This window comes from Limanda limanda, chromosome 21 (genome assembly GCF_963576545.1).
Source record: "Limanda limanda chromosome 21, fLimLim1.1, whole genome shotgun sequence".
Classification (NCBI taxonomy): Eukaryota; Metazoa; Chordata; class Actinopteri; order Pleuronectiformes; family Pleuronectidae; genus Limanda; species Limanda limanda.
Genome location: NC_083656.1, coordinates 437053 through 460000, shown reverse-complemented (window position 1 = coordinate 460000; position 22948 = coordinate 437053). Strand labels below are relative to the sequence as shown.

Here is a 22948-nt window from a genome sequence, read left to right as displayed (position 1 = left end):
GTCCTGAGCAGCAGCTTGGAGTTTATTGGAGCTGAAACAGGACGTTTCCTGGAGCTCAGTCCGACCTTTAGGACGCTCGTCACCAGGAACAATGCGACTCCTGAAGCTCGGTTCCTTCAACCTGCTTCTTTGAGCTGTGCTAAGAAATAAATATGTGAACTTTTGAAAACAAGTTGTTTCTAATCTAAAGACTGAAGAACGTCACATGTTCAGCATGTTGATGTGTTAAACGTGTTAACACATCACAGAGCTCCAGATGGATCTCCTCTGTCCGGGGGGGGGGGGGCGAGTGAAGCAAGCGATGAAAGTTCCACACGTAAGAAAGACGCCGGCGGTCACACACTCCAATGTGTGATGTTTGAAAAGAAATGCAGAAAACACTGATGAACACACAGTGTTTGTTCAACTGATAAGTGTGTGTGTGTGTGTGTGTGTGTTAGAGCGGGGGGTAAGTGGGTCAGTGCTAAAATAGATATTACAACATGTCAGTGTCTCTAGTGGGCGAGTGAGCTTCAGACCTGAGTTTATGAACTAATTACTGCAATACACACGGTCATCAGTGTGACGACTCAGATGTCGTGACTACGCTGCGACGTCGAAACAAGAGAAGAAGAAGAAGAAGAAGAAGAAGAAGAAGAAGAAGAAGAAGAAGAAGAAGAAGAAGAAGAAGAAGAAGAAGAAGAAGAGTGTGTTTAAACTGTCAGAGGAAATGAGGAGAGAACGACAGAGCTAATTCATGATTTGATGATTCGATCAACGTGTGTGTGTGTGTGTATATGTGTGTGTGTGTGTGTGTGTGTGTGTGTGTGTGTGTGTGTGTGTGTGTGTGTGTGTGTGTGTGTGTATGTGTGTGTGTTTGTTTGTGTTGGAAGTGGGGAGGGGCGCAGATGGCGGCTAAATATATTGACTTCTATTACAGGAAGAGGAAGTGATCCCTAAAAAACAGACTACGAGGAAGATTGATTGATTGTGTGTGCGTGTGTGTGTGTGTATGTGTGTGTGTGTGTGTGTGTGTGTGTGTGTGTGTGTGTGTGTGTGTGTGTCTTACATAATGAGACAAAACTGCTGCATCTGTTTGTTCCTCCACAGAATTAATGAGCATCATATTCATATCACACACACACAGTTTGATGCCTGAACACGAGCTCCTCTGGAAACCTCCTGAGACGTGTAGGGGAGCGATAGAATATTGTTCACTGTTGTGTCACAGATTTTATTTATTTTACTTACATTAAGGTTCCAGAAATAAAAAACAGTAAATATGTTATTGTGTATTAATTCACTCATTACATTACCTGAACATCTGTCTCCACTGATTAACACAATTCAGTGTCTCTTCCTGCCGTGGTTCCTCATGAACGTCTCATCTCCGCTGTCCTCTGATTGGTCCCTGTCCTTTAGGGGGCGTGTCCTCTCCGCTGTCCTCTGGTTGTCCCTGTCCTGTAGGGGGCGTGTCCTCTCCGCTGTCCTCTGGTTGTCCCCGTCCTGTAGGGGGCGTGTCCTCTCCGCTGTCCTCTGGTTGGTCCCGTCCTGTAGGGGGCGTGTACTCTCCGCTGTCCTCTGGTTGTCCCTGTCCTGTAGGGGGCGTGTCCTCTCCGCTGTCCTCTGGTTGTCCCTGTCCTGTAGGGGGCGTGTCCTCTCCGCTGTCCTCTGGTTGTCCCCGTCCTGTAGGGGGCGTGTCCTCTCCGCTGTCCTCTGGTTGGTCCCGTCCTGTAGGGGGCGTGTCCTCTCCGCTGTCCTCTGGTTGTCCCTGTCCTGTAGGGGGCGTGTCCTCTCTGCTGTCCTCTGGTTGTCCCTGTCCTGTAGGGGGCGTGTCCTCTCCGCTGTCCTCTGGTTGGTCCCTGTCATGTAGGGGGCGTGTCCTCTCCGCTGTCCTCTGGTTGTCCCCGTCCTGTAGGGGGCGTGTCCTCTCTGCTGTCCTCTGGTTGTCCCTGTCCTGTAGGGGGCGTGTCCTCTCCGCTGTCCTCTGGTTGTCCCTGTCCTGTAGGGGGCGTGTCCTCTCCGCTGTCTTCTGGTTGTCCCAGTCCTGTAGGGGGCGTGTCCTCTCCGCTGTCCTCTGGTTGTCCCCGTCCTGTAGGGGGCGTGTCCTCTCCGCTGTCTTCTGGTTGTCCCAGTCCTGTAGGGGGCGTGTCCTCACCGCTGTTCTCTGGTTGTCCCCGTCCTGTAGGGGGCGTGTCCTCTGGTTGTCCCAGTTCCGGCACCTGTCCCTCAGGTGATGTTCAGGAGGATTTGAGTTTATTTTCTTTCACACATTCAGTTTAACTGTTACGATGACCTCTGACCTCTGACCTCTGACCTCTGGGGCGGTCTCCTCCTGGGTCTTTTCATATTTTAATCTTTAGACTTTGGCGAATCAAAAGTGACGGATTCAAAATGTCAGAACCGGAGCAACTGAGGTGGAGACGTCCTGGCTTTAAGGTTCCATTATGCTTCTACGAATCCGTTACAGACGGACGGACGGACACTTTTTCATTTTTACTTGTTGAAAACAATTCACCCCCAGAACAGTAGGTGGCGCAACGGAAGACAAGCTTGGAGAAGCCTACCTACCTCACGAGTAATCAGATGAAGTCCACTCTGTTTATTTACTTACTCCCCACTTCCCTCACACACAGTGTAGCTACGATGGCAACTAAACAAAATAAAGTGACACCCAGCAGGTCAAAATGCTGATGTAATCGTTTCTTAGCGCAGCGGTTCCCCGGTCTAGTTTCCGAACTGTGTTGCTGAATCCACAGCTTCAAGCTAATGCAGCTACATGTAGCTAGCTAGCTCCCCCCCCAGCTTCCACACACAGTCAGCAGGGACCCCCGACACTAACTACTATCCAGTGTTTGCTTCTAACCTGACGGTATTATAGAAACAGTGTCATGATAGAAGTGGAATTAAAGTCGTGACAGCGGGTTTGTGCGCTGTTTCCACCGTAGTAAGCATGGTGGCTAGCCCGCTAGCCTAGCCCGCTAGCGCCGTTTTGAAAGCTCGTTATAACTGTTGGGACTCAGTTCCCAGTGATCTGACTTATAACAAAGAGTCGTAAAACTTGGGAACTGGCCTCAGGAGACCCCTTACATTTAAAAATCCAGCATGGAGATCTTATCTCCATGTGAGAGAAAATCACTTCCTGGGTCCCCCACTGTAAGCCCGCCCCTGGGGGCCAAATCCTGACAACTCAATTGGCCGGGGGCCACACTGACCCCTGACCCCTCCTCCCAGGGGGGAGTCACCTGGAACATGACTTAAAAAGGCTGTGCTCCCAGAAACCTTTCTCTTTTTACTCAGATGCCCAAGCTACCACAAGACCCCTAGGGGTCTTAATAGTTAACTCGGTATTTTTAAGAGACTCTCTTTGTCCTCTCTCTTTTCCACCCTACTCAAGTTGCTAGGCCTCCCGAGGCTTTACCAGACAACTCAGTAAACTAATGGAGGCGATAAGACATTTATTTGAATTCATTTCATTTTATTCTTTCATCTTAGTCGACATTTTATTTTGGAAAGGACTTTTCCTGTTTTAACTTGAAGGACCGAAACAGGAAATTACTTGCGGAACGATCTCAGACTGTTTCATTTTCCCCACGGACTTTACTTTTGTTTTTCCAACGATCTACAAACGGCTTCAAACCAGCCGTACCCTGCAGAAGCGCGAGATTCATTCCGCTGAGGAGCACGAGCTCCACATCCCTGAAGAAGAAGGACGACGTTCATCCCGTCACGGAGCACGAGAAAATCCGCTCCTTGTCCGGTCCAGCGGCTGAGCTCCGGAGCCCCGCTCGAGAGACCACGTGATTCACTGAGCTCCCGGAACATTCGCGCAGACGCGCACGCACACCGCGAGGGTTTTACAGTAAGAGGATATTTTGTCTGGGCAGATGTTAGTTTTAATACGTAGCGTATTGATCTAATACTTGAGTGTATTTTGTTGATGGAACCTCCGTGTTCCATTGTTTTAGCCGGCCACTACTCCGAGCCGCTACTTCCGGTTTCCGGTTTGATCGCAATGTTTTGTGTTGCAGTGAATAGGGCCGCGAGAAGCGCCTCCGCCCGCACTGTTAACGTCTGTGTGAGTCTGCAATGATTTCACCGATCAGAACCTCGGCCCACAACGTTCGCTTGAAGGCTGAGGGGTGAACCACTGTTAACTCATCTCAGGCGTATTTTTAAGAGCTTCTTTGAACTCTCCTTACATGTTTTCTCTCTCTCTCTCTCTCTCTCTCTCTCTCTCTCTCTCTCTCTCCCCTTCTAAACCGACCTATACACACTTCCGATCTGTATTTATAATACAGTTCATGTCACATAGTTAAATCTATGCTTAGAGAGGCTGAACACATCTGGAAACCATTCGGCCCCCAAAGCCAAGCAGAGATAAGAATTCTCTTTGTCTAAAATTTCCTTTGTGTAATTCATGTGACGACCACCAGTGTGCGCTCCGGCCACATGGTGTCATTAACATAGACTCCATCTTGAATAACGCAAGTTAACCCACCATTTTGAGTCTATTATTGCCACGCCTCCGCTCTCTCTCTCCTCCCATCCTGGCTCTAAATTCATAACGGCTCCGCCATCTTGTTTTGTAGTCAATCCGCCATTTTGAGAGTTTTTAGGCCTTGATTCCACGAATCATGATCGGCCGCCATCTTAGATGTGACTGCGTCATCGCCACGCCCCCTTTCTTTTCTCTCGCTCTCTCGCTCTCTCACACACACACACACACACACACACACACACACAGACACTTTGATAGACACAGATAGATACACACACACAGAGACACATAGATGGACCAGAGGTTACATGCGTGTTCTAAATTGTGATAAGCTGCTGTTGTTATCTTTGAAATATGGGAGTTTGTTAAAATGATAAATCATTAAATAACACTAACTTTATTTCACACACACACACATAGACACACATACACAGAGAGACACTTTGACACAGACACACACACACAGAGACAGACATACATAGGTAGACCGCAGGTTTTACATGTATTTTCTGAATTGTGATAAGTGCTGCTGCTGTGTTTATCTTTGAAATATCGGAGCTTGTTAAAATGATAAATCATTGAATAACATAACTTTATTTCCCCTTTTTAATAAATAATTTTGTAATTAAAGTATCTGTAGTCTGTGATTATTTGTGCATAAGTGTGTGATTGCAGCTGGATTATGATTGCCTGTGCTCGAACTTAGAAGCCTTCACTGTTTATTAAGTAATCGTTAATATTAAAATATTGACATTATTAATTTGACATTTATCATTATGAGACTGATAATTATAGCTTGATATGTTGGTCCCTGGAAACCAGGGTGGTGCCCCCCTTTCTCAACTATTAATATAGATAGTATTATTCTTAAATTGATAATTTTATTGTTTTTGACTAATTATTTTCATTATTCTTGGTTGATAACCTTATCATTGTTAATTGATAGCTTGTACTTTCTAATTGATAATTCCTATTTTCTCATTAGTGGTTTTATTGTTATTTGATTACTGATCATCTTCAATTAATAGTTTAATTATTTTTGATAGATAATTTTTATTATTTTAATAATCATATTTCATGATTATTAATAATTAGCCAAAGTCAAGTCTACTCCTATTGCACAACATAACCGTATGTGACCGTGCACACATGCCCTCAGTGCTCTAACGAGCCACCGTCAGCCGGACAACTCCGCTGGCTTAACACACACGTCACATTAATGGTAGAATCATAGTTGTGTTGGGTTTATTGTGAAGCAGAAGGTTTGAGGTCCGGAAATGACGTCGTACGGAAATGATGTCGTTCGCGGACCAATCACAGCCAAGAGCTGTCCGTGGCTCTCCGACATAAACACGGACAGTTAGAAAAATCAGAGGTGTACGAAAAGCTGTCCGAGGCGCTCGGAGAGGGCGTTCCACGGCGGATAGGGCGGTCTTATCTATCCGTTTTTTCTTAAACGGAGAGGTATAAAGGAGCCTTAAGTCCAAAACACTTCCCATCATGCACCTGGACAGTGTCTTCCATGCTGCTGGACACCACGTGGTGTAACTCGTGGTTTTTTATGTTCATAAGAAATACTTCAATTTATTTGTTATTCATGCCTCTCTCTCCCTCTCTCCCTCTCTCTCTCTCTCTCTCTCTCTCTCTCTCTCTCTCTCTCTCTCTCTCTCTGTCTCTCTCTCTCTCTCTCTCTCTCTCTCTCTCTGTCTGTCCCTGTCCCACTGTGTGTGAGTGTCTCTCGCCCAGAGGGGAAGGTGGAGGTGACTAAAGAGGAGATGAAGTTGTGCACAATGGGGCCGGGAAAAGTGTTCGGAGAACTCGCCATCCTCTACAACTGCACCCGCACGGCGACTGTCCGGAGTGAGTACACCGGGTGTGTGTGTGTGCGTGGGTGTGTGTGTGTGCGTGCGTGTGTGTGTGTGCGCGTGTGTGTGTGCGTGTGTGTGTGCGTGGGTGTGTGTGTGTGTGTGTGCGTGTGTGTGTGTGTGCGTGTGTGCGTGTGTGTGCGTGTGTGTGTGCGTGTGTGCGTGTGTGTGTACGTGTGTGTGTGTGTGTGTGTGTGTGTGTGCGTGTGTGTGTGTGCGTGTGTGTGTGTGTGTGTGCGTGTGTGTGCGTGTGTGCGTGTTTGTGTGCGTGTGTGTGTGCGTGGGTGTGTGTGTGTGTGCGTGTGTGCGTGTGTGTGTGTGTGCGTGTGTGTGCGTGTGTGTGCGTGTGTGTGCGTGTGTGTGTGTGTGCTCACCATTAGATAATGTGTCTCTGAGGTGTTTAAGAATTAGAACCTCTGTTTTATCTGAGTTTAATAAGAGAAGGTTTTTATGTCCTTGAAACCGGTGGAGTATAAATAATAAACTTAAGGTCTCGACCTTCAATGTAAAGAGCCTTGAGATCATGTATATAATGATTTGGTGTGATATAAATAAAATTAAATTGAATTTAATTCTCATTTAATAAACTGGTACCCCCCCCCCCCTTTAAAGCTTAAGAACCATGAGTTGTTATTGGAGCTCAGCCTTCAGCATCTAAACCTCCGATGTTTTGAGCTTCAGTGTCTTCAGAGAAAAACCTTCCACAGAATTGTCTCTGGAGCAGCAGCTGGTTTTACCTTCGCTGACATTTGCCTTCAGTAGAAACTGCAGCTTCACGAAGTGTGGACGTCCACAGGAAACTGATCTGATTCCAGGAGAAGACACGAGTCTGTGGGAGAGTGGGAGGAACCAATACAACCACAGCTCCACTGTGTGTGTGTGTGTGTGTGTCTGCACGTATTTGTGTAACTCCAACTTTTTTCAGGGTTTCCTGGTAGAGTGCTTGTTAAGCAGTGGTTGCCAGGCAACACCATCCAGTCCAACCGATGAGCCAAGTTTTGGCATCGGCGTCTCTTGGCAACAGAGCCGGGTTCAAGGGGATTTGTTTCGTTTACTCGTTATCTCCAAACTCAAGTTAACGCAGAGCGCTAGGGCTCGGGTTGCTAGCATCAGTGTTAGCATCAGTGTTAGCATCTGTGTTAGCATCAGTGTTAGCATCTATGTTAGCAGCTGTGTTAGCAACTGTGTTAGCATCAGTGTTAGCATCTGTGTTAGCAGCTGTGGTAGCATCAGTGTTAGCAGCTGTGGTAGCATCTTTGACCTTTGACCTTTACGAGTCCCTCACTCACCTCAGCTCCTCGTAGCTGCTGAGTGTCTCCTGTTGTTTCCGTGGCAACACAGACACTTGGTGTATCCATAGCAACTGACAGCACGACACCGATCAGAATCGGAATCACAATCCATTTGTTGTCATTGTAAACTACGACGACAACGAATCAGAAATACCACTTCTCATAAAAACACACAATCACACAACATCAAACAAACTGACTTAGAATAGATATATAAATATACTATTAAATGAACTGTGTCGTATTCTGTAGTTCTGTGTAGTACTGTGTAGTTCTGTGTAGAACTATGTACTACAGTGCAGTACTGTGCAGTACTATGCAGTACTGTGTAGTACTGTGTAGTACTATGTAGTAATGTGCAGTACTGTGCAGTACTGTGTAGTACTGTGTAGTACTATGTAGTAATGTGCAGTACTATGCAGTACTGTGTAGTACTGTGTAGTACTATGTAGTAATGTGCAGTACTGTGCAGTACTGTGTAGTACTGTGTAGTACTTTGCAGTACTGTGTAGTACTGTGTAGTACCCTGCAGTACTGTGCAGTACTATGTAGTACTGTGCAGTACTGTGCAGTACTGTGTAGTACTGTGCAGTACTATGTAGTACTATGTAGTAATGTGCAGTACTGTGCAGTACTGTGCAGTACTGTGTAATACTGTGTAGTTATGTGTAGTACTATGTAGTACTGTGCAGTACTGTGCAGTACTGTGCAGTACTGTGTAGTACTGTGTAGTACTATGTAGTAATGTGCAGTACTGTGCAGTACTGTGTAGTACTGTGTAGTAATGTGTAGTACTGTGCAGTACTGTGTAGTACTGTGTAGTACCCTGCAGTACTATGTAGTAATGTGCAGTACTGTGCAGTACTGTGCAGTACTATGTAGTACTATGTAGTAATGTGCAGTACTGTGCAGTACTGTGCAGTACTGTGTAGTACTGTGCAGTACTGTGCAGTACTGTGTAGTACCCTGCAGTACTGTGTAGTACTGTGCAGTACTGTGCAGTACTGTGTAGTACTGTGTAGTACTGGGTTGTACAGGGTAAGAAGCTTCATTGGGCCAAGAAGTACAAACATGTTGTTTTTTTCACTGAAGGATTTTCTCCTGCTCCTGCACTTCACGTTGCCTAGCAACCACTGGTCGCTGCTTTAGTAACATGTGAACTTACAGATGCTTGTACTGTTGCCATGACAACACCTGCTTGCTGTATGCACACACAGAGACACACATATTCTTGTACTTGTATGTCAGTGAGGACACTCGTTGGCATGTCCTCACTCTGTGGGTGTATGCAGTACAAGTACACACACACAGACACACACATCATGTATTAACCACAGCTTGTTGTCGGCTCCGTGTCGGTTCATATTGTGTAAACTCTACACGGTGACAACATGTGTTTCTCAGCTCTGACGCCTGTGAAGCTCTGGGCCATCGACCGTCAGTGTTTCCAGACGATCATGATGAGAACTGGACTCATCAAACACGCAGAGTACATGGACCTACTGAACAGGTGATCCAGCATCATCCAACAGGATCCAGCACGGGTGCCCCCCCGTCTCCATGTCTCCATGTCTCCATGTCCTCTGTCTCTTTGACTCTTTGACTCTTTGTCTCTTTGCAGTGTTCCCACCTTCCAGGTTCTTCCAGAGGAAACTCTCCGTAAACTAGCGGACGTCATGGAGGAGGTGAGACCTGGACCGCGTCTCCATGACGATAGTGTTCATCACCTGTAGAGCACATGTGGTTAGTTGTCATGACTTCCTGACTGTGTGCGTGTGTGTGTGTGTGTGTGTGTGTGTGTGTGTGTGTGTGTGTGTTCAGACACACTATGAAGACGGCGAGTTCATCATCAGACAGGGCGCCCGCGGCGACACCTTCTTCATCATCAGCAAGGGAAAGGTACTGATTGGTTCTTCATTGATGATTGTGTTGATCAGCTGACTCTCGCCTGCTGTCACATGTTGATCCCACTCGCCAGGTGAACGTGACCGAGGAGAACTCAGCCAATCAGGAGCCAGTTCACCTCCGAGAGCTCGTCAGGGGAGACTGGTTTGGAGAGAGAGCGCTGCAGGGGTGAGAGACTGTGACCTAATGGTGGCGCTAGAGGACAGTGGAGGCCACTACACTGTTATTGCTTTTCCTCAGTGTGTGTGTGAGTGTGTTTGTCTGTCAATCTCGGGACTTTTATTGATCAGAAAAGTCTTATGAAGAGAGAATATTGGGAAATACAGTTCAATGCAACAAAAGGAAAATGAAAAAGTGTTTAGTAAAAAGGACACGTGTGTGTCCACAGGGAGGACGTGAGGACAGCCAGCGTCATCGCTGCCGACTCCGTCACCTGCCTGGTCATCGACAGAGAGTAAGAAATCCACTTTTCACATTGACATGAGCATAACATCATATAAATAATTCAGACATTTGTTCCCCATCAACACGAGGACATTATAACTAAGATGTGAGAAATCACAACAACATGAACTTCTGAAGCACCAGAGTGAAAGGACCTGGAACATCTGCAGGAGGAACCAGGAGCTGGAGGAGCAGCTGCAGCTAGATGGAGTGAAGACCTGTGAATAAACGAATCTATAATCCAGAACACATCTCCTCCTCTGAAGGCTGATGATCTGCAGTTGAGACAAGAGGAAATTTTAAGTAAAATCAAATAGAAACAATTACATCATTTCATTCAACTGAAGTTTCTTGGGTATCACTATTTTTTATTTTTTATTAATTATAACGAAAAAGTCTCATGTAAATGTCAGACGAACGCTACTTTATGGTTTAATTAATTAAATAAAAATAAAATGTTTCTTTAAAACTCCTGCTGGTCTATTTAAAGCTGCGTGATGCCCTCTGCTGGTTCCCAGACAAACTACACCCTCACTTCTCTTCTACTCTCACGTTTCATATAATACTTCTTTCTGTTGTATGTATTGACTTTATGTACTTTATGTAGTGTGTGTAAATGTATGTAGTTTATCAGATAATAAAGTGTGAGTAAATGTATGTATAATTTTATATAAATTGTTTCTGTATAATTTCGTGATTGGCTGTTTCCTCTGCCTCAGCTCGTTCAAGCATCTGATTGGTGGATTAGACGATGTCTCAAGTAAAGGTTACGAGGACGCTGAAGCTAAAGCAAAGTAGGTTTACACACACACAAACACACACACACAAACACACACACACACACACATTTCATCACAGATGTTTTATTATTGTTCAGTTTCTGCTGCTCTGATGTTTGATGATCGGCTCAATATGAAAATCTTTGTCATGATTTAAGTTATTAATAATGAATATAACAATTTTGTTCAGCTTTTAAAATAAAATACACAAAAAGATTCACAAAAGCATCTGTTCGTTTTAACGGAAGTGTTGTTATGTTTGTCACATGTCAGTGTGTGTGAGTGTGTGTGTGTGTGTGTTACTGGAAACTCAGTGCTGCTTACGTAACATGATCTAATAATACCAGGTTGTGGGTCAGGCTGAAGGACGCAGTCGTTACTGACACGTCTCCGTCCTGTTTTATAATAATAATAATCTGCTCAGATCAAATCAACACTTTCAGCTGAACTTCAGTCACATTCTCATGTTTCTGTCCGAGTCCCTCAGAAGTACAAATACCTCAGAAGTACAAATACCTCTGAAGTACAAATACCTCAGAAGTACCTCAGAAATACCTCCACACACAGACACACACAGACACGCACACACAGAGTTGGATGTGTTGCTGTCTTGTCGTGTATCAGGTGACAGGTCATGTGACACAGTGAAGCTGAACCAGTCATCTCCTCTTATGGTATAAATCAAATACACACACACACACACACACACACACACACACACACACTTTTCCTTTACACCAGTGATATTTCCCATCATGCCCTTCAAGTGGGAGTGTTTTGCTCAGCGACACTTGGGCAGGGGGGGGGGGTCTGAGGATTTGCACTCCAGTCAATGTCGTCCTCACTCTCACAAACTATATTTAGCTGTTTCTGCTGAGGTCTGATTCCAGGAAATAGTCCTGTCCCTGGTTTCGGATGTTTGCTGGTTGAGATCACGATCATGTGTCAGGAGGTTTTTATGTTTTGAACATCAGACACCGGAGGTGAAGAAGATCCACAGAAAAGTTTAGTTCACCCCAAAACTTTAAAAGACACATTTATTTGTACAAATAAACAAAAAACCACCAAATGTACGACAAGAGTAAATACGTCAAAATAAAAGCAAAAATGTTTTTATAAAGGTGAATTCACACCTGAGCCTTTTTGACTTGTTTAGACGACAGATGCATAACATCTGATTCTAAAGTCGTGAACACAACATCTCACATATTATTGTTAATAAATCAGTTGTGTAAACATGGGATGAAGAACATCTGCGAGCCGGGACCACAGGTTGTTTTCCTTCATGTTATGAAGAAGATGAATGAATGTTTACAGATCCTCAGCTTTACGTCTTTGAGAACTTCCCGTCTTGTTGGTGAAGAACTCTCTCTTTGTTTTGAGATAAATAATAAATAAATCTGTGTTAATAAAAATACTTTGGAATGGAGACATTTCATCTGAAACTGAACCGATGACGGAACTCATGAGTCCAGTTGATGGGTGTTGAACAGATGCAGAGGAACCAGGGGACGTCCTGAACGTCCTGCTGACCTCTGAAGTGGAGACGTCTGGGGACAGTTTGTCCTCCTTCTGTCTTTCAGTCTATTTGATGGCAGAGCTGCGTTAACTGTGTGAACCTCTCAGCAATGTTTCCATGTGCTAAAAATACCAGCGGCGTCCTGGTCTTCTCAGGTTGACTTCACACCAGGACTCGCTCCGACCAGACGTGGACGGAGGACGAATGTTTTCGACTCTTTCTTCGTCGTAGTTTCAGTTTTGGTGTAGAAATAGAATTTGGTTTTCGGAGGTAAAATAAAAGTTTGTGTCCTGGAACAAGCTGCGACTTTCTGTTTGTGTGATGATTCCCTGTCTGGGTTTGGTCTCTTCTGGATTCTGACGACGTCCTGCCGCCGAGTTTTAACCTTAATGCACAAAGAGGATGTGGAACCTTCCGTGCAGCGCCGGTCCGAGCCGAGCCGAGCCGCGCTCCGCCCGCAGCATGTGAACTGGAACTCGTCCTTTGAGACGGATCTGCTCCGGACGCTGTGCCGAACTTTCTCCTGAGGATCGGACTCGTTTGGGTTTCACCTCCAAATGTTTCTTTGCACTTTTCTGCTGTCTCCAAGCAAGTGAAGATCAACGACTCAAACGATTTTACAATATTTACAAGAGACTACGTTCCAGAAGAAGTTTCATCTTCAGAAGTTCTTCTACAAGTTCTTTGGTGAAGCATCAGACGAGTTGAGACGTTCAGCGGATCGTCTCCTGAACGCTCAGATTAAAGTTTGGACATGAGGGAGTTGCTTCCCGTCCCGGGGAGACTCTCCAGCCTCCCTGCCCCCCCGACCTCCTCCATCACCTCCTCCTCCATCACCTCCTTCTCCATCCAAACCTCCAAGAAGTTCCCCTTCTTCCGCGTGGTCAAATGCTGCAGGTACGAGCGCGAGTGGAAACACGTGGGACGAGTCGGAACCGCTTCTCGCTCAGACGCTCGTCATAACGTTGTTTCTCATGAACTCATTCCTGTGTTTTCAGATACGAGGCGGAGAACGTCTTCTTCTCGCGCCTGAAGCTCAGCGACTTCAACATCATCGACACGCTGGGAGTCGGAGGCTTCGGGCGCGTGGAGCTGGTACGATGACCTCAGCTTTAACCACATCACACCTGGTTGTCGTGGTTTCAGTTTGAAACCAGTCGAACATTCATTTGAAATATTTGATAAGGTTCAGATTTTCAGATTTTGAAACCAGTTTCAGTTCAGTGTGACCAGATTTAAATCAACTGGAACCAGTTTAAAAAGGATTTAGGACCATTGTGAAGCCAGATTTATATTCAGACCAGTTCCGTGTGTGTGTGTGTGTGTGTGTGTGTGTGTGTGTGTGTGTGTGTGTGTGTGTGTGTGTGTGTGTGTGTTCTCGTGGGTGTGTGTGTGTTCTCGTGGGTGTGTTGTTATTTGATTTTTTTTACGGTGGATGGAGGGTGTGGCCTGTGGTGCATTGCCCCTGTGGGGGCGGGGTTCTGTGCCGAAGGAGGCGTGGCCTGACAGTGTTGAAGGGGAAGCCCTGCTCAGGGTTTCCCATCATCCCCCCCGAAGTATCTTTAGTCGCTCGGTCAGCGTGAAACTCGGCACCAGGAAAGAAACGACCTCTGACCTCCAGTCTGTCGCTCTGACCCGAACATGACACCGACTCCTCTTCTTCCACCAGCTTCACTTCGTCACGCGGTGAAAACGTTTCAGTCGAACTCCAGAATCTGACGTTAACGTTAAAAACATGACTCAGCTCAGTTACTTTACTCAGGCAGTAGTGGAACTCAGGTAATCAGATTACATTCATATTGAGAATATAAACCTTTTATATCCTTCAGCCACCAGTGAAAGACACACACACACACACACACACACACACACAAACACACACACACACACACACTCATGAGAAAGGTGTGGCCTATGACATGTCAGAGTTAGAGCTCATATAACGTAACATGAAGAACATCCACAAATAGAGGATTGTGTCATTTGTGTGTGAGTGTGTGTGTGAGTGTGTGTGAGTGTGTGTGTGAGTGTGTGTGTGAGTGTGTGTTTTATAATTTGAACTGACAGTCACATGATGAATCTCCATAACGTCAAAATAAAGTTTCATGTGTTAAATGCAGTTACATCAGATCCTTTAAAATATAAGTTTTTCTGTGATTTGCGACGTGTTATCAGAGCGTTTGGTTCGGACCCGTCAGAGTCGACGTGATTCATATTTACAGTCGATGGTTTCATCAGATGATTGATTCATATTTACAGTCGATGGTTTCATCAGATGATTGATTCATATTTACAGTCGATGGTTTCATCAGATGATTGATTCATATTTACAGTCGATGGTTTCATCAGATGATTGATTCATATTTACAGTCTATGGTTTCATCAAATGATTGATTCATATTTACAGTCGATGGTTTCATCAGATGATTGATTCATATTTACAGTCGATGGTTTCATCAGATGATTGATTCATATTTACAGTCGATGGTTTCATCAGATGATTGATTCATATTTACAGTCGATGGTTTCATCAGATGATTGATTCATATTTACAGTCGATGGTTTCATCAGATGATTGATTCATATTTACAGTCGATGGTTTCATCAGATGATTGATTCATATTTACAGTCGATGGTTTCATCAGATGATTGATTCATATTTACAGTCGATGGTTTCATCAGATGATTGATTCATATTTACAGTCGATGGTTTCATCAGATGATTGATTCATATTTACAGTCGATGGTTTCATCAGATGATTGATTCATATTTACAGTCGATGGTTTCATCAGATGATTGATTCATATTTACAGTCGATGGTTTCATCAGATGATTGATTCATATTTACAGTCGATGGTTTCATCAGATGATTGATTCATATTTACAGTCGATGGTTTCATCTGATGATTGATTCATATTTACAGTCGATGGTTTCATCAGATGATTGATTCATATTTACAGTCGATGGTTTCATCAGATGATTGATTCATATTTACAGTCGATGGTTTCATCAGATGATTGATTCATATTTACAGTCGATGGTTTCATCAGATGATTGATTCATATTTACAATTGATGGTTTCATCAGATGATTGATTCATATTTACAGTCGATGGTTTCATCAGATGATTGATTCATATTTACAATCGATGGTTTCATCAGATGATTGATTCATATTTACAGTCGATGGTTTCATCAGATGATTGATTCATATTTACAGTCGATGATTGATTCATATTTACAGTCGATGGTTTCATCAGATGATTGATTCATATTTACAGTCGATGGTTTCATCAGATGATTGATTCATATTTACAGTCGATGGTTTCATCAGATGATTGATTCATATTTACAGTCGATGGTTTCATCAGATGATTGATTCATATTTACAGTCGATGGTTTCATCAGATGATTGATTCATATTTACAGTCGATGGTTTCATCAGATGATTGATTCATATTTACAGTCTATGGTTTCATCAGATGATTGATTCATATTTACAGTCTGTGGTTTCATCAGATGATTGATTCATATTTACTGTTGATGGTTTCATCAGATGATTGATTCATATTTACAGTCGATGGTTTCATCAGATGATTGATTCATATTTACAGTTGATGGTTTCATCAGATGATTGATTCATATTTACAGTCGATGGTTTCATCAGATGATTGATTCATATTTACAGTCGATGGTTGATTCATATTTACAGTCGATGGTTTCATCAGATGATTGATTCATATTTACAGTCGATGGTTTCATCAGATGATTGATTCATATTTACAGTCGATGGTTTCATCAGATGATTGATTCATATTTACAGTCGATGGTTTCATCAGATGATTGATTCATATTTACAGTCGATGGTTTCATCAGATGATTGATTCATATTTACAGTCGATGGTTTCATCAGATGATTGATTCATATTTACAATCGATGGTTTCATCAGATGATTGATTCATATTTACAGTCGATGGTTTCATCAGATGATTGATTCATATTTACAGTCGATGGTTTCATCAGATGATTGATTCATATTTACAGTCGATGGTTTCATCAGATGATTGATTCATATTTACAGTCGATGGTTTCATCAGATGATTGATTCATATTTACAGTCGATGGTTTCATCAGATGATTGATTCATATTTACAGTCGATGGTTTCATCAGATGATTGATTCATATTTACAGTCGATGGTTTCATCAGATGATTGATTCATATTTACAGTCGATGGTTTCATCAGATGATTGATTCATATTTACAGTCGATGATTGATTCATATTTACAGTCGATGGTTTCATCAGATGATTGATTCATATTTACAGTCGATGGTTTCATCAGATGATTGATTCATATTTACAGTCGATGGTTTCATCAGATGATTGATTCATATTTACAGTCGATGGTTTCATCAGATGATTGATTCATATTTACAGTCGATGGTTTCATCAGATGATTGATTCATATTTACAGTCGATGGTTTCATCAGATGATTGATTCATATTTACAGTCTATGGTTTCATCAGATGATTGATTCATATTTACAGTCTGTGGTTTCATCAGATGATTGATTCATATTTACTGTTGATGGTTTCATCAGATGATTGATTCATATTTACAGTCGATGGTTTCATCAGATGATTGATTCATATTTACAGTTGATGGTTTCATCAGATGATTGATTCATATTTACAGTCGATGGTTTCATCAGATGATTGATTCATATTTACAGTCGATGGTTGATTCATATTTACAGTCGATGGTTTCATCAGATGATTGATTCATATTTACAGTCGATGGTTTCATCAGATGATTGATTCATATTTACAGTCGATGGTTTCATCAGATGATTGATTCATATTTACAGTCGATGGTTTCATCAGATGATTGATTCATATTTACAGTCGATGGTTTCATCAGATGATTGATTCATATTTACAGTCGATGGTTTCATCAGATGATTGATTCATATTTACAATCGATGGTTTCATCAGATGATTGATTCATATTTACAGTCGATGGTTTCATCAGATGATTGATTCATATTTACAGTCGATGGTTTCATCAGATGATTGATTCATATTTACAGTCGATGGTTTCATCAGATGATTGATTCATATTTACAGTCGATGGTTTCATCAGATGATTGATTCATATTTACAGTCGATGGTTTCATCAGATGATTGATTCATATTTACAGTCGATGGTTTCATCAGATGATTGATTCATATTTACAGTCGATGGTTTCATCAGATGATTGATTCATATTTACAGTCGATGGTTTCATCAGAGGATTGATTCATATTTACAGTCGATGATTGATTCATATTTACAGTCGATGGTTTCATCAGATGATTGATTCATATTTACAGTCGATGGTTTCATCAGATGATTGATTCATATTTACAGTCGATGGTTTCATCAGATGATTGATTCATATTTACAGTCTATCAGATCATCGAATACTTTCATTGAATTTCTGGTTTTCAGGTGCAGCTGAAGAACGAGGAAGCGAAGACGTTCGCCATGAAGATCCTGAAGAAACGACACATCGTGGACACGAGACAACAAGAACACATCCGCTCCGAGAAGGACATCATGACCGAGGCTCACTGCGACTTCATCGTCAGGTCTCTCCTCTTCTTCATCGTTCTCTTATCAGCCTCCGTACGGTCTTCACACCACAGTCTTCATCAGATGATGATGTCATGTGATCAAATGCTCCATGGTCATGAAGACTTCTAAGATAACAATTACATTTAAGTTTATTTTATTTATATTAAAAAGTAATTTTCACTTCACTTTAGACGTTAATGTTTGTGTTGCTGTAGTTTTCAAAATAAAAGAAAGACTCTTGGCTTTCAGAATAAAAACCTCTGAATCAACCTTTTCAAAGGAAAAATCAAGTTTATATTTTTTTGATGAGATTTTTAAGCATGGTCCTGAAAACGTCTTAAAGACAGAAGTTTCATAATTAACCTTTAATACATTATATAATTGAATATATGAATATGTATAATATAATATATGATTTCTGGGTTGTGTTCAGGTTGTATCGGACGTTTAAAGACAGTAAATATCTGTACATGCTGCTGGAGACTTGTCTGGGAGGAGAGCTGTGGACCATCCTGAGAGACAGGTACTCGTCTGTCCCCTGTGGTGTGTCCCCTGTGGTGTGTCCCCTGTGGTCCGTCCCCTGTGGTCAGTCCCCTGTGGTCCGTCCCCTGTGGTCTGTACCCTGTGGTCTGTCCCCTGTGGTCAGTCCCCTGTGGTGTGTCCCCTGTGGTCCGTCCCCTGTGGTCCGTCTCCTGTGGTCCGTCCCCTGTGGTCTGTCCCGTGTGGTCTGTCCCATGTGGTCTGTCCCCTGTGTGTCCCCTGTGGTCCGTCCCCTATGGTCTGTCCCCTGTGGTCTGTCCCCTGTGGTCTGTCCCCTGTGGTCCGTCCCCTGTGGTCTGTCCCGTGTGGTCTGTCCCATGTGGTCTGTCCCCTGTGGTCCGTCCCCTGTGGTCCGTCCCCTGTGGTCAGTCCCCTGTGGTCCGTCTCCTGTGGTCTGTCCCCTGTGGTCTGTCCCCTGTGGTGTGTCCCCTGTGGTGTGTCCCCTGTGGTCTGTCCCCTGTGGTGTGTCCCCTGTGGTCCGTCCCCTGTGGTCAGTCCCCTGTGGTCCGTCTCCTGTGGTGTGTCCCCTGTGGTCCGTCCCCTGTGGTCAGTCCCTTGTGGTCCGTCCCCTGTGATGTGTCCCCTGTGGTGTGTCCCCTGTGGTCTGTCCCCTGTGGTGTGTCCCCTGTGGTCCGTCCCCTGTGGTCCGTCCCCTGTGGTCTGTCCCCTGTGGTCCGTCCCCTGTGGTGTGTCCCCTGTGGTCCGTCCCCTGTGGTCTGTCCCCTGTGGTCCGTCCCCTGTGGTCAGTCCCCTGTGGTCCGTCCCCTGTGGTGTGTCCCCTGTGGTCCGTCCCCTGTGGTCTGTCCCCTGTGGTCCGTCTCTGTCCCCTGTGGTCTGTTGTACCAGCGACACCTAGTGGTCGGAGGTGTTTCGGCCGTACGTCTCATTCTTGTGAACAAAAAAAGGTCAAAGTAACTCTTGAGCGTGATATCTCAGATGTGTCTTCAGAGAATGTCTTCACGTTTTGACCATAAACTTAAATAATCTTAAAGAAATTGATACTTAATCTTAAATGATATTAAATCTTTAACAAACTTAATGGTGGTCCCTCTCCACTCAGGGGCTCGTTTGAAGACTCGACCACCAGGTTCTACACGGCCTGTGTCGTGGAAGCCTTCGCCTACCTGCACATCAAAGGAATCATCTACAGAGACCTGAAGCCCGAGAACCTCATCCTGGACAGCCGAGGATACGCCAAGCTGGTACACACACACACACACACACACACACACACACACACACACACACAAGCACACACACACACACACGCACACACACACACACACACGCACACGCACACACACACACACCCACAGAGTCAAGGGGAAACCTCCAGATTTTTTCATTCTTTCTTTCTTTCTATGGTTTCTGATCTGTTTCATTTCCAGGTGGACTTTGGTTTTGCCAAGAAGATCGGTTTCTGTAAGAAGACGTGGACGTTCTGCGGGACGCCGGAGTACGTGGCTCCAGAGATCATCCTCAACAAAGGTCACGACGTCTCTGCGGACTACTGGTCTCTGGGCATCCTGATGTTCGAGCTGCTGACCGGCAGGTGAGGACACACACCTGGAGGGTCCGTCCACTGGAGCTCTGGTAACGTCCGTCTCACGGTGTCCTTTTGCGTCTCCAGTCCCCCGTTCTCAGGCCCAGACCCGATGAAAACCTACAACATCATTCTGAGAGGCATCGACATGATCGAGTTCCCCAAGAAGGTCACCAAGAACGCCGCCAGCCTCATAAAGAAGCTCTGCAGGTAGGGGGCGCTGTGGGTCAGAGGGAGTAAACCCAGCTCCTTTAAATCTCCACAACAAACCTGTGAACTTCAGCTGCTTGTGTCCTCAGAGACAATCCGTCCGAGAGACTCGGGAACCTGAAGAACGGAGTCAAGGACATTCAGAAGCACAAGTGAGTGAGTTGACGCAGACGTCCACGTGTCCCCAGTGTCCTCAGTGTCCTCAGTGTCCCCAGTGTCCTCAGTGTCCCCAGTGTCCTCAGTATCCTCAGTGTCCTCAGTGTCCCCAGTGTCCCCAGTGTCCTCAGTGTCCTCAGTGTCCCCAGTGTCCTCAGTGTCCTCAGTGTCCTCAGTATCCTCAGTGTCCCCAGTGTCCTCAGTGTCCCCAGTGTCCCCAGTGTCCAGTATCCTCAGTGTCCTCAGTGTCCTCAGTATCCTCAGTGTCCCCAGTATCCTCAGTGTCCCCAGTGTCCTCAGTGTCCCCAGTGTCCCCAGTGTCCTCAGTGTCCTCAGTGTCCCCAGTGTCCAGTATCCTCAGTGTCCCCAGTGTCCTCAGTATCCTCAGTGTCCTCAGTGTCCTCAGTGTCCAGTATCCTCAGTATCCTCAGTGTCCCCAGTGTCCTCAGTATCCTCAGTGTCCTCAGTGTCCTCAGTGTCCTCAGTGTCCAGTATCCTCAGTATCCTCAGTGTCCCCAGTGTCCCCAGTGTCCCCAGTGTCCTCAGTGTCCCTCAGTGTCCCCAGTATCCTCAGTGTCCTCAGTGTCCCTCAGTGTCCCCAGTGTCCTCAGTGTCCTCAGTGTCCCCAGTGTCCTCAGTGTCCCCAGTGTCCCCAGTGTCCTCAGTGTCCCCAGTGTCCTCAGTGTCCTCAGTGTCCTCAGCAGCAGTGAATCATAGTGAAGCTGTGTGTGTGTTTGCAGGTGGTTTGAAGGTTTTAACTGGGAGGGTCTAAAGAAAGGAACCCTGACTCCGCCCATCACACCCGATGTGAGTAGAAGAAGAAATCTATGTTTAATTTGCCTGATATAAATATAATTAATATAATTAATGGCTCCAATAGTCTCATTATCATCAGTTTTCTCTTCAAAGGAATAAAGCTGCAGCTAGGACTGAAGTTTGAGATGAAGAGCATGTGATGTTCCTCTGTCCAGGTTTCTTCTCCCACGGACACCAGCCACTTCGACAGTTTCCCTGAAGACACGGACGAGCCGCCGCCAGACGACAACACGGGATGGGACTACGACTTCTGAGGTAAACCTGAAGCTCTACGAAGATAAGACGACTTCTCAGCAAACTGAATGAAACCAGTTCTTCTTCTGCGTGTCTCCAGCTGAAGAACCTGGGACGTCCGAGCGTGGCCGGACCTTCGGGAATCAAACCCGCGACTCTCTGTCAGCACATCCTGTCCCCAACTTAGTTCAGCGCTGTTATTTCTCACAAGTCAAACAACTTTTTCAACATAAGTTAACATGGTTTTAAAACAAGTTAGAGCAACTCCCTTCAGCTCCCCCTTGAGGGCAACATAGACACTGCAGCCAGCAGGAAACCTGCGCCTGTCCAGTGTCCCCTCATCCCTGGCTGACCTTTGACCCCTCGTAGGATCGACTTCCTGTCCTTGACATCTGGAGCGTGAGTTGAGGGGTCGGGCGAAGGAGAGAAAGTGACCTGAGCCTGAAGGTCGAGCTTAAGGTCACTATGATGCCTTCACTTCTCATGTCAGTTGTGGGATTTTAAAAATCTTTACACATCGTGATTCATCAAAACAACAAAATGAAAACACAGAACTATTCAATTCAAAGAAGACAAAGTCTGAAACATCTGAATTCATCATATTTTCAGCCTCATGACTTCGACACAGAAGAACCAGTTTGTCAAATAAAGAAAGAAAACTTTGAAGAGTTGAAGTCCACGTGATTATGGACTGATGATCAGTTTGTGAATTATGAAATCACACCAGGATATTTTGTGGCCTTTTGTAAAAGCTGCTCGTGTTTCACGTTGGTACGAAGCCTTTTTATTCGCAGTCTGATCGTGATGTGATATTTTTGTGAAACCATCAGTGATGTGATTTCTGTGAGCTCTGCATGAAAATAACAACGTGTTCCGTTTCACCTCCAGAGGGCGATGTCGAGTCAGACTCACGGGAAGAATTCATCCACATTTAAGGAAAATTTTCAAATTTAGTTTGTTGGTTCTGGAGTCAGACCGTAGTTAGCCTAGCTTAGCATAGACTGGACAGTCGGATGTGTCCCTGAACGAAGTCTGAAGAACTTGTATCTCATCTGTTGAATACGTAATAAGAAGACGTAGGAAATATGTTTATTGATCCTCACACAGAACTCGTCTGGAAGCCAGCGAACAAAACTCATTCAGATCAACAAGTTTCATCTCATTCGTCAAATAAACTCCAGGCTCGTTTCATCAGGTCTGGTCAACTTGAAAAACAGGATTTTGGATAAAAAATGTATTCTGTGATTATATTTAGTGTTTATGAGTTTGTGAAATGAAACTTGATCATCACTGATATATTTGTATATATTGGAGTATTTTATGTTGTAGATTATTATTAATATCATTATTTATACGATGCCTGCCATGGTAGCTGTGGAAACTGTCTCAGTTCAAAAAAGCTTTATGGACCTGACTGTTAAAAACAAAACAAAAAACACATTTTGCATTATTTGGATCTGTTTACAAATAAGAATAAAAGCTTTGAATAAATCTGCTTTTCTGTTTTTCTTACAGTTTGAAGGTGATTGTCAGTTTATCAGATCT

At 44.3% G+C, this 22948-nt stretch overlaps 1 protein-coding gene across 1 annotated transcript in view; it reads left to right on the top strand.

Annotated features, from left to right (window-relative positions):
• The window catches only part of LOC133027755 (cGMP-dependent protein kinase 1-like), a 25496-nt gene extending 3533 nt beyond the window's left edge, over positions 1-21963 (top strand). The window contains exons 3-18 of the mRNA XM_061094858.1: positions 6227-6340; positions 9042-9147; positions 9259-9322; positions 9459-9536; positions 9616-9710; positions 9931-9996; positions 10706-10780; positions 13283-13379; positions 17779-17918; positions 18338-18427; positions 19505-19646; positions 19833-19996; positions 20075-20197; positions 20287-20349; positions 21094-21160; positions 21325-21963. Coding sequence (XP_060950841.1) covers positions 6227-6340; positions 9042-9147; positions 9259-9322; positions 9459-9536; positions 9616-9710; positions 9931-9996; positions 10706-10780; positions 13283-13379; positions 17779-17918; positions 18338-18427; positions 19505-19646; positions 19833-19996; positions 20075-20197; positions 20287-20349; positions 21094-21160; positions 21325-21423 — 1583 coding nt within the window. The 3' untranslated portion in view covers positions 21424-21963. The remainder of the gene's footprint in view (positions 1-6226; positions 6341-9041; positions 9148-9258; positions 9323-9458; positions 9537-9615; positions 9711-9930; positions 9997-10705; positions 10781-13282; positions 13380-17778; positions 17919-18337; positions 18428-19504; positions 19647-19832; positions 19997-20074; positions 20198-20286; positions 20350-21093; positions 21161-21324) is intronic.
• The last annotated feature ends 985 nt before the right edge of the window (positions 21964-22948 follow it).